At 43.8% G+C, this 12,483-nt stretch overlaps 1 protein-coding gene across 1 annotated transcript in view; it reads right to left on the bottom strand.

Annotated features, from left to right (window-relative positions):
- COLQ (collagen like tail subunit of asymmetric acetylcholinesterase) overlaps positions 1-3,224 on the bottom strand; it is a gene marked incomplete at its 5' end in the record, with an annotated part of 39,046 nt that extends 35,822 nt beyond the window's left edge. Inside the window, 2 exon segments of the mRNA XM_084507551.1 lie at positions 2,896-3,163; positions 3,165-3,224. Of these exon segments, the coding sequence (XP_084363677.1) occupies positions 2,896-3,163; positions 3,165-3,224 (328 nt within the window).
- Positions 3,225-12,483: the final 9,259 nt, after the last annotated feature.

The raw sequence follows: 12,483 nt of genomic DNA on the forward strand, positions 1-12,483 counted from the left end.
ATGCTTCAGCACCAGAAGAAACACAGACATGACATTCAGAACGCTTCCAGGAAAAGTGATGCGCTGTTGCTTGAGGCTGATGGGACTATAATGCAGAGTTGGCAGCAAAACAGAAAATAATCCAAATTATTATTATTCCCTCATTTATTCTACACTTTCCCCCCCATTAGTTGTTTACCTCTGCTTTATAGTTATGGCCTTGTGACCTGTGAACATTTTTATCTGTGACCTATTGCTATAGAAAGATGTGTGAGAATAGAAATAAAAGTACTTTTAGTGCAGAGGTTTTCTGGCATATCTGAAAACCAGCCATAGGTATTCCTCCAATTGCAGGAAAGACAAGTGGTCACTGAAGAACATAGCTGCTATTAAATGTGATTACTTTCAGAGATTGCAAGTGCAGTGCCGAAATCCATTCTTTAAATGTGAAATTACATCCTGGTGCCAGACGCAAACAATTAACTCAGCTGACAGTCACAGAACATCTGAGAAACCATTAAAATAACAGAATTTAAATGGAGTTAATTCACCTCCTGCACACACTGTGAGATTTCTACTGGAAAACAGAGAACTTGGCTTTTTCCTTAGGAGGCGTTGTGTCAACTGGTGATGCATTCAAAGCACTAAAGGAGTTTTCTTTTTCATTGCGTGATTTTTCATACCAAACAGAGAATTCCTTGCCCCAATTCGCAAGCAATAATTGGCACTCAGGTATGTAACAGTTCACCAAAATATGGCTCATAATCCATCCCTGTGGCTGTGGAATGACAATTGAATTATCCACTAGATGTTATTCTGGCACATATTAGCAAGTAGAAATTTGCAACACGTTCATGATAGAGCCTTAAACCCACAGCCAAAACAGCTGGTGGGGACAGAGGAGGACGGGGCCGGGGCCAGCTGCAGCCTCTGCCCCTGGCAGACCTGGGGGCTGTGCTGTGGGAGCTGGTCTGCTGCAAAGAGCAGAGCCTGGCCACAGCCAGCATCAAGGCCTGAAGGCATAGACTGCTGTTGTACGACATAGCATTTGGGTGGAAAATTATTCCATAGAGGAAGAAGGGATTATTTCCTGAACCATTATTTGTTAAAGATGATAGCAATTTGTCTTCTCTAGACACACAAGTGTGCTACACAGGAGAAAATCACTGCTTAGGTCTGGCCGTGTAAGTAATGGAAAAGTGAACTTAGGGTTGGTCTGGCAGGAATCTACTAGATTCAAGGCAATGTAAACCTCTTCAAAACAATTTTGAGGTCTAGCAACTTACATACTATTGCGAGGCACTTAGGAACATAGAAAAAAATAAGTTTTGATGTTTCTGTACCTCAGCAATAACTAATATCAACCTCATGGAAAAAGGACACCCAACTGAACAGAAATGATAACAAATAGAAATGCTTTTTAGCATCCCAAAGAACTTAGCAGAAAAACATATATTAGTCCCCAGAGGTTCAAAAGAATTGATTAAATTGTTTTCCAAAGGATGTATTTCTTCAACCATTAGGCTTCTTTAGATGTTATCTTAAAAGCTATCTGAAATGACTGCAGAAGTCTAATGGCTGCTTTATTAAATGTTATAGGGTTTTTCCACAAAGGGTATCTGCGTTACTCTTTGGACCTCAGAACCTTATTATTTGAATAAGACTATTCTTAAATTAATGGGCTCTTCAAACCACCGCAGGTGACATACAGTGCGTTAGCTTGGCACATTTCAAAAGATGAAAAAAAAAAAAAAAAAAGAAAAAACCAGAATTGAAATCATTCATACTGACTGTTATCGAGTCCAGGAATCCATTGTCTTGCACAGGCTACCCTTCTGATTGCTGTTCTCTCTTAAGTGCCTCAAATGTGAACCATCTGGCTCTGTGGTCACACCAGAGACATGAGAAGGAGAGAAAAGACTTTAATTCCATGTCTAAGACTGATCTGATGTAATCTTAAAATGTGCACTCTTTGGGACACTGTTTTGATATCAGAAACACAGGGAGGACCTGAAGGCAGAGCTGACCTCACCCTGCAAATCTCATCCGAACCATCCCAACTTTGACACTGAAGGAATCCAGGATTTTAGCTAGAAGCATCTTTTGGTTAGAAGTAATTTGCCATAAAATGGTGAGAGTTCCTCCAAGAGGAGACGGAGTCAGAGTTCTTGTCAACTTTCCCCTTCCTTTGCACAGAACATGGGTAAAGGAGAGTCTTGCTGGCCAAACTAAAACCTATTAAGTGGGATTTCCAGTGCCCTGGCTCAGCTGACAACTAATTTGTTTTGCCTTTGCCTAGCAGGGATTTTCCATGCAGTGGACTCTTGTTTGCTATGTAAGTCATCTGAGTATTTGTTAGTGTCATAGCCAGAGCCAGATGATGTTTATTCTGCTAACATCCAGTCGGGCTCCAGCAGCACTCATTGAGGTCAGGGCTTTATTTATAGAAGCAGATATACATTGAGATTCATTTTCTTTCCCTTGCTGTAATCTACCTAAGCTCATCCAAAATAGAAAGAAACATGCAGACATGCAAGTAATATACTAATTGGGCCAGATCCTCCAGTGGCATGAATTAGCACAACACCAAGCCAATGGAAAAAACAAAAACAAACGAACAAAAAAAAAAAAACAACAGCATTTTAGCACAGCTGAGGCTCTTGTCTATTATTTCTTGCAGGGTTGGGAAGGGAGGGGTTTAAAAAAGGAGAAATAATAAAGCAAAAAGGAAAAGCCACGAAGCAATGAAAATGTCCCAGCCTGTGGCAGAGCAGCTCTGCAATGCAAAATTCCTTCACCCAGATCTGCAAAGCGAAGTATTCCTTCCTCCTGTGCTCCCAGTCACTGGAAAAGTGCAAGAACCAGCGTGCAGAGAGGTCCAGACAAGGCAAAGTAACAAGACTTAAAGCGATTTACCTGAGGAAACTGAGAAGGCATTGTCAACGTACGAAGTCTGAGAGAAAGCAAAGCAGGAGACAAGCTGAAGGTAAAATCCCCAGGCAACAAGGCTGAGGGCAAACATGCTGCCTGCGCCCTGGGCAACTGCAGCCTGGAGGCGCAGCTCTGCTTTGGGGCTTGCTCGCTCTCTACTCTGCCTCTCTGTCTGTCTTGCCTGCTCGCTTCCTCTTTCCTCGCTGGCTGCGGGATGCGTGTGTGTCTGTGTGTCTGCGTGTGTGTGTACGGCTCCGACCGCTCTCGCTCCCTCGCCGTGCCTTTAGGAAGCAAGAATGCCAACCATTTCCCATTAAATCTTCTCCTTACACTAGGCACGGTTATATTTAACTCCTGTGCTGGATCAGTTGCCCCCATTGTGGATGTTAGCTGCTAAAACGGTGGCGGTGGGGATTCTGTTTTGGTAACAGAAGCAAAAAGGCACTTTGGGTTGATAATAATAATGAGCAGGAAAGGGAGAGATTAGAAACTGGACTATAAACAGCATCCCTCAGCGCAGGCAACCAGACAACAATGTCGAGATGAATAAAATCCCTGATTGATCATCTTCTACAGGTCACTAATTGCCTCAATGAGAGAGATGAGCAGTGACCTAACATCTGTTTATAACTGGGGGTGCTTTGCATTCGCTTACACCGTACATCTTCAGCTGAGGGATGCCACCGAGGCTCCACAACCACAGATCATTATTTAGCATTTAAGAGAAAACGAAAGCATCACTAGTAGTTGATCAGACACCGTGTGACTGCAAGGAGTTTAGTGACAGGGCGCAACAGGTGGAAGAAACAATAAGTGTGCCATTATGAGGTGACTGAAACGCAATCGGCTCTGGGGGTGGTGGCAGCCGACGCACCGCACAGCGCCGTGGGAGGAAAACAAACCTCTCGTTTTCTGAAAAGCAGTGTGAGCCTTTGTTACCTGTACAAAAGCCTGGTGTTTCTGTGCTTTGTTCCAACTGGCAATAAGTTTCTGTCATGAGAAGGGTCCTTCACACGTTCCCTTTCCACTTGGGATCTGACAGCTGCTTCCATTAAAAGCAGAGGTACTCACTGGTGTGAAAACCATCATTATTCCTGCCCTACCAGATGGAGATGTTCGTTGCCCGCTGCTTATTTGTCTCCTGAGATAAACAGGGGAATCTTTTGGATTAATTACAGAATTGATTTTTTGTTTTCACTTGAGAAAAATTACTCACTGACAGGGACAGTGATGTATTCCCTCGGGTGATAACTCCTCCTGCACACTACTAAAGGGCAAAGCGATGCATCTGCACAATTCTAGCTAAACTGTCTTGGCTTTTAGTAGTCCCTGCAAAGCTTATCATGACAAGCCCTGAGTATATAAGAAAAATATCCAGTTGCCTGTTTATCAGGATAAGCAGTGGACAATTCCCACCTTAGAAGGCTGCATGAACACTGGAAAAAAATCCTCAGAAGTTAAAATGTCATGATTTTATCAAAAGATTCACCTCTGAAAACGTTTGACCAATACTTAGCGAAAGCAATGGATGAGTAATTTCAAATCCTTCTGAAATCCTCCTATAGTCTTGTAGCAATAGAAAACTTGGTAGAAATCTGCAGTACAAAATACATTCTGTTCGATAAAGTAATGACTGAATCCAATAATACTGCAAAGAACCAAGAACACACAGCAGGACACGTATTTTCCCCCACCTCCACCACCCTGTTGTCATCAGCTTGAGTTCTTGGTTCTCCAGGCTACAACAGAAATGCAAGATCGGGTAAAAAGTCAACATCTTGCTTGAAGAATAACGCAAGGAATTCTATCACAAACCACATCCATCTTTGTAACTGCTTGAAATGAGATAGGAACAAGGAATATACCCCTTCCTTGCAAGGGCAAGTGCTTTACTGGAGGTGGCCAGAAGGGGTACAGGAGCCAGGGCTGCTTCTGGTTTCCAAAGAAATACAGTTAGCTTTGTGTGGGGGTTTTACCCAGCTGAACTGCACCACAACCGCTCCCTCACTGCCTCTCCTCAAAGGGAAAGGGGGAGAAAATACAATGAAAAAGGCTCAAGGGTTGAGACAAGGACAGGGGGATCACTCAACAATTATCATCACAGGCAAAATAGACTCAGCATAGGGAAATTAATGCATTTTATTCCCTAACAGGTTAGAGCAGTGAGAAACTAAGATCCCCCAGGAGCAAACTGCTCCAGCACGGGTCCCCCATGGGTGGGCGGCAGCTCCCCCCAGACCCCCTGCTCCTGCGTGGGCTCCTCTCCACGAGCTGCAGCTCCGGCCCGGGGCCTGCTCCTACGGGGGCTCTCCATGGGCCGCAGCCTCCTCCAGGCCACATCCACCTGCTCCACCGGGGGCTCTTCCACCCATGGGGGGGCTGCAGTGTGGAGATCTGCTCCATGTGGGACCCATGGGCTGCAGGGGGACAGCCTGCTCCACCATGGGCCTCTCCCTGCACAGCCCGCAGGGGAACTGCTGCTCTCTGCCTGGAGCACCTCCTGCCCTCCTGCTGCAGTGACCTTGGGGGCTGCAGGGCTGCTTCTCACCCCTCTCTCCCAGCTGCTGTGGTGCAGCAGTTTTTCCCTTTCCATTATCTGCTCTCCCAGAGGCCCAACCAGCATTGCTCATGGCTGGGCTCTGGCCAGCAGTGGGTCTCTTTTGGAGTTGGCTGGAGCTGGCTCTGGTCTGACATGAGGCAGCTGCTGGGCTCTGCTCACAGGAGCCACTCCTGTAGCTTCCCTACTACCAAAACCTTGCCATGTAAACCCAATACACTTTGCAGTCGATTTTTCAGTAGAAACTTTTGGTCCTGTGGAAAACCCTGATTAAACATGGTTGCTTTGTCAACATTCTCCTCTCTTCACTTAACATTGCCACCACTTCAAAGTCTGAGCCTGCTTGACTTGAAACGGCGCTCAGCCAATGCAAGGGAAAGCTCTGTAGGCACACACTGTGCTGAGGAAAACACGGCATATTCCACACAAAAGCTTCAAAGGAGATGTTCAGATTTATATTTGAACAGACCTCTTCATCATGACGGAGCTGTAGTGCATCACATTGTTAGTTTTCAGTGGAAGCACATTCAGGACAGCAGGGAGAAGTGCTCTCATCAGCACTTCATGGTCAGCAAGGCAGGCCATGCAGGCACTGGCTTTTGTTTGCTCTACTTTTAAGGCATTGACCCTACTAGCTGAAAGTGCTGGCAAGGTTGCTGATGGTTTCAGTGGGAGAGGAATGAAGTCCCTTGGACATGGACAATAAAAATGGACAATAGCTGTGGGCTTTTTGCCCGAGTACACGACTGCCACTCGGTGCTAAGTGGCGCTTCGTGCCAGATGACAAGGATGCACACCTGGCTGCAGGGCTTGTCCCTGACCTCTGTGGCATCGGCTCACGTGATGGAGATGATCCCGAGGAGGGGAAGTGTCACGTAGCAGAGTGAGTCTTACATGGCGTGAGAAACTCAACAGACGTGCTTTCCAGTCCCCTGAGCTATCGATCAGCTGTGAGCTTGCTCAGCCAAGCGGTTCATTTCTCCAGCTATTCCCATGGGCCCACAAAGTCAATGGAAAGCTTCTGCTCCCTTCAGAGAGAGCTGCATCAGATAGCTAAGGCCACTGCTCTGAGAACATGAATCATTGTCTCTATCATGCAAATAGTAATTAATAACAAACCTGGATTATTTTCTTCCTTCTATATACACTGCAGCTGCTATGGGTGGTGCAGTGAAACTCCACATTAAAATGACTTAATTCTGCAACCACCAAGACCTTGTACAAATTTGGGATTTTTTTTTATTTATTTAATTTTGCTCTGAAATTATGCAGCTGCTAAAAACAAAGGAATTGTATACTATATGATTCTTACTCACCTGTCTCACCTAGAATTGCTACTCAGATACCAGCAGTGCTACTTATTAAATGGCAATACAATGGCTTCAGAGGTATTTGTATTTCGGATGCCAATAGCTTAAGAAAGAAACACAGCAAAGTATTGACAATCTGCAGTTTCCAAGTCTCATAAGAGACACCATGACCTAAAGTGAGAACAAAGTCTGAAGGACTTGACTTTAAAAATCTTTCTACAATGGGAACCCCAGAAACCAAAATGTCTGACATCTGACACTCAAAAATATAAGAATACCACAGTTTTATTACAGGCAATCAACTACAGTTTTAAAAATCCTAGTTTGAGTAGATACCGTAACAGCGAATAAAATATCAAAAACCAACTAGCAGTTACACATTGAGGAAAAAAAAAAAAAAAAAAAAAGACTGAACAGTTTACAAGTTTACCTGCTGTTGCTTGATCTTTTCAGCACAGAGATGACCTCTTCGAAGTGGATGGAAGAACCTGCTGATCATTCCTACCATACAGATAGAATTTATGGACCTATCTTTCCTATGCAAGAATTAATGAATACTTGTTAAAAAGAATGCTTTTTTTCTCAGTCCTATCCATTTTCTGTTGGCAGATCCTTCATCAACAATCCAAAGGAAAATGAATGTAGTTCAAATAAAATATCATCAATCTCAGGGTCCAGTATGAACACAGTTCTAATTAAAAGGATAAAGATAATTGAGATTTTCTAGTTCAAAAGGCTGAATGCTCTTCTGCTGAGTGGGCCAAAGGTAAAACAGCAACCCAGTGGTAATGCAATAATTCAATAACAGACGCTGTCTGCAAAGTAGTACAGAAGAATTCTGCTCATTCAATTAGTGTGCGAGATGGAGAAGATTTTTTATAATTATGTCTTCCTTGCAAAACTTGTTAGTTATTTAACAGTGATTGGTTTTCACAATAAAAATATCTGGTCAAGTTCACACACTTGCATCATTCATGCCGAACATTTAGATTTTGTACTCGGACAACATGGCTAACATTGCTTTGGAAGACATTATTATCTACAAGAACAGAGGCAACTGCAGAAGTGAAAACAAAAATTGTAAACGCTGAAAGACAAAGAACGGCTTCATCATTTCGCTGCTGATGAGTTTAGATTTGTTTAATTCTGAAGCCCATATAGGACCAGACCCACAGACTGAGCGATGAAGTAAATTCAGCTACATGGGAGAGTTCTGACTTCACAGCTCCACTCGTGCTGCTCACCCAGCAGGGCAGCAGGTCACTGTGCACAGCCAGCCAAACGCAAGCCAGTGCTAGTAAGTCTTCAGATGGATGAGCACATCCTAAGGGCAGCACATTGATGCCTAGCAACTTCCAATAGCAACCCTTTTGGCAAATTCATCACTTAACAGATGTTTGATACATTGCACAGCAAGCAGTGGCCTTCTGTCCCCCACTTCTCCATGCATCTCCCCTTGCAGAGATACAAAACCGGTTAGAGAATTTCTCTTACTTTACACCTTCCAGAAATTATTTGTCTTCAGAGCAGCCCAAATCTCACCCCATTTTTAGTTTTCAGATCCAAACTCTAACTTTGTACCTTTAGACCTGTTTCAAAGGCTCAGCCTTTCACTTTTTTTTTTCCCATGATTGATTCCCATGCATGCTTTTTTTTTTTTTTTCCCCTCCCCATTGATTGATAATGGAACAAGCTACAGCATAGAAGAGTTATGAACATGATTAAACATTAGGGGATAATGCCAAGTGACTTCCATCAAAGCTATCAGAAGAACTACACTGTGGCCTTCTAATGCTGGAAGGTAGAACAAAACAAAACAACCTTAAAACAATAATTCAGCTGCTGACCTTTTTAACATTACTCCTCTTCCCCTTTCCTGTTGTTTCATCCTTGTTTTTCAAACTGCAAATCATTTAGCATTTGCTGTGGGATTGTTTATAATTCTGTACAACAGCGGGGCTGTTTGAGTGTATAAATGCAGAAAGCAGCAGACATACAGAAAGCCTCTGCATATCTACAATGCAAGCGTTTGCTGTAAAGAAACAGACAGTCAGGAATCTCATGGAGATGCAGAATGGTTATTTAGTGCCTATATAGCATGTCCAGCGTGTCCTCTTTGTGCTTTATCTGCTGCACAGGAGCAGACCACCATGCAGGGCAAACGCAATATGCAATGCTTTTTAGATGCAATGCACTCATCACGCATGCATCTAGAGGAAATGGAAATAGTTCTCAGGGTAATTCTTTCATCTTAAATAATTTGGGTTGTCTATTTGCTGTTTTTTACTCCTATTAGTGAAGGTCTGCAGGAGTTGCTGCCTGTACTTGTATCACTGCAGTGCTGCTGGAGGCACAGAGCAGGAGAGGATCTGGCAGTAATTGGCTCTCATGACTCCTACTTGAGTGATTTATCATCCAGCCTGCCAAGAAGCCCAATCAATTAAACACCACAAAGCACAATCTTCTTTTTTCCTCTGTGAATATTCTTGCTTTAACCATCACTGTGGTCTCCGGACTCTCCATCCCAGAGTGCTATGTGGATGCTGGCAATGCAGCACCTGCACCTGCTCTCTGTACTGCACCATTGCATCATTAAGGTGTAAGCAAACAGAGCAGAACACCAGGGCACACACCTTGAAAAATGCCCCTCAGCGTCGGCACTGCAGCTTTCTGCAGAGGATCCCTGCTAGGTGAGTTGCCAGAGCACCCCAATTCAGGAAAAGATGTGATCATGAATGGAACCTCAGACATCCAAGTGAAGCCAATGAAGCTGCTCCTGAAATCAAGCATGTGCTTTTTTTTTTTTTTTTTTTTAAGATAAAAAGCAAAAGTGCTGACCACGACACTATGGCAAGCAGAACTATGCAGAATAAACAAGACTTCTCTGGAACTGCACTTGTCAGGCAGCCCACAACCCCACTTCAAATCTGCTGGGTCAGGTAGAGAGGCTTTGCCTTTTTACAGGGCTTTAAATTTCAAAGCCCAGGCAGTACTCTTACTGTGGCAGCACACAAGGCACAGAGTTGGGCACTGCACATTGCCCAGTCATCCCGGTACACCAGTTGTCGTCTTCTAAACACAGGATGCAGCTGAGCCTAATTAAACCAGACAAATGCATTTTCCAAGCTCCCTTTGCAGAATTAGGGAACTATAATTAAGGCTGCGCTAGCATTGCCATTTTAAAGTCCTACTTTTGAAGGTTCTCTCATTTGTATTAAAGACATCCTTGCCAAGTGGCAACTTGGCACACAGGGATGAAAACTTTGAATAAAGTCAGCTCTGACTCCAAGCTCAGTAATAAAGGGCTCACTGCTTTCAGCTACCTAGAATGAGGCTGAGGGTGAGCTACCTATCTGGTGGTATAACATACCTGCTAGGGTTGAAATGTTCATTTTTCCCAACAGAATTTCTGCTGCTTTTCTGAGCCCTTGAATGTTACCCCAGTCTTTGCAGTGAGCAGCTTTGTGGCCCGCCTAAAAAGGCACTCACACCTAGCCCCCAGCCGCGTCTCCTTGCTGTGACAAGGACACTTGGGGCATGCCTTCAAGTCCCCGGGTATTGGCATCAGCACCTCCCAAGGCCAAGGTCTATAAAATGCCCTACGTGCACGTTATCTTAATGACAGCATCAAGGATAGAGATGACAAGTTCTTCAAGCGCTCTTTAAGAGTGCCAACTTTTTTTTTTTTTTTCCCCTTATACATCTAATGTGTTGATTTCATTAGAGAGAGACTTTTATCCAGACACCACGGAGCTGTAGCTTGGACGCGTGCCTGAGGGCACGTTGTCACTGCGGCTGCAAGGTGGTGTGGAAGTACACAGACCTGCGGCAGCCACCACACAGCCAGCAGAAGGGCCTCTGCGCGGACATTTCGGTTCCCAGGTAGGGTACAGGTTATGCTTTTTCATGCTGCAACAGCTACAGTTAGTCAGTGCACAAAACCATGCCCAGGAATGCAGTGATTGCTTTCTGGAAGCAAGAGGCACACAGATTGATGGTGCTGCATACATTTTGGATACAAAAATGCTTAACGTGGGTCTTCCACTATTTCCTCATTTGGTAGCATTACCAACACTAGAGACTACAGGGAAATCTCCCATCAGCTAGCTCTGTGGAAAGATTTTTTCTAAGTTGCTGACTTTCGTATGTCCATGGTGATTTATACAACCCCAGGTTGACAGCATTCTGTCAACTCCAAAACACAGCAACTCAAACTCTGTCTTAAAAGCATCCCACTTAAGAGTTTTCCCCAGGATATTACACAATTGCTCAGACTGCTGGAGCTGACAAGCCAAAAATGTCTGAAGTAAACTATTCTACGCTACATATTCAGTGGTGTTTCCTTTCTCTCTGCCTTGAAAACACTGACAAAAACCAAAAATTCTACAGAGTATTAACTGAAGCAAGCAAATTGTCATTCTATTAATTTCTCTTACTTATTTCTGCACTATTTCAGGCAGCCTAGAGATTCCTGGAAAGAACAGACACTGAAATCATTTTCATTTATATTAGTGTGTGCCATAATTAGCTCGAAGGGTCTGCTTTACTGAGGGCCTCTTTAAAACCCGTCCATCTGTTTTCCATCAAATCACCAAAAGAAACAGCAAATGTCCCCTTCAGAATAGCTGTTTCTTGCTCATTACGGTATCCAGTTATAAGTAAATAAATCAGAAGTTACACTGCCTCTATGTTGTTACAGTGATCAGCTCTGATATCTGCTGTGATCTCAGAACATCACTGAGTAGCAGGGTGACAAGCACGCTTTTCTACACTAAGCACAGCAACCAAGGTCTTTGTAATAGCATAAAAGCTGCACCTGGGCTGCATCTTCAGCCCAACTTACAAAGCCACTATGTGGCCAGGGCAGAAATAAGTCACGTTTAGTAGCAGTTTTCCTACAGCTTACAGCCAGCATGTGCATTTTGTGGGTACAGTGGCAGGCCTGCAGATTCACTGCAGGTTTTTTTTGAGGTGTATTTGTTTTTTTTCACTGGTGTTTGAAAACCTGTCCAGATCAAGCATACATCTGATTCCTCATCAAGATGGGTATATGCCATAAGGCTGTAACAGTTGATGGCAAGCATTCATTACACACCAAAATGTTCAAGGGACGGACAGCCTACAGAACTCACTATCAGACTAAAAGTGAAACAATGAAAAAGTTAATCTGCAAACTAGAGCTGTTGGCAAAATGAGCATACCATGAGACAGCAGGAATACATTTAACACAGACTATCTTGTGAGGTGTTGAGACAGTAACAAACTTTACTTCTTGTTTTTTGTTTCCGCTTACCTGGCAATTCAGCTTTTGTTTTGGCTGCCGATTGTTTTGACCGTGGTTGCACAGTTAGGTTAGCTGGGAGGTTTTAGAAGCCTCTGTAATGCTTTTCTTACACCGCTTGTTGGTTGTGGGTTTGCGACAGGCCCCTTTTGTGCATGACTGTGTAATGTAGAGGACAATCGCTGCTGGCTTGAACTGCTGAGTTTCCCCAACCTGAGCAGGCCACTGCAAGAAAAGCTTTCACGGGAACTAAACTAGTGATTGACAGAGGTCACCCATAACAGGTACACCAAATATTCAAATATTTTTTGTTTACCTGAGAGAAAGACTCAGAGCTGTGCCTTATTCAATCATAATTTAAACAAAGTACCTTACAGGCAGTACCTCTTCCACAGCATCTTCTCTCAGCCGATGCCCTGGCCTTT

This window comes from Aythya ferina (genome assembly GCF_964211825.1).
Source record: "Aythya ferina genome assembly, chromosome: 2".
NCBI classification, from domain to species: Eukaryota; Metazoa; Chordata; class Aves; order Anseriformes; family Anatidae; genus Aythya; species Aythya ferina.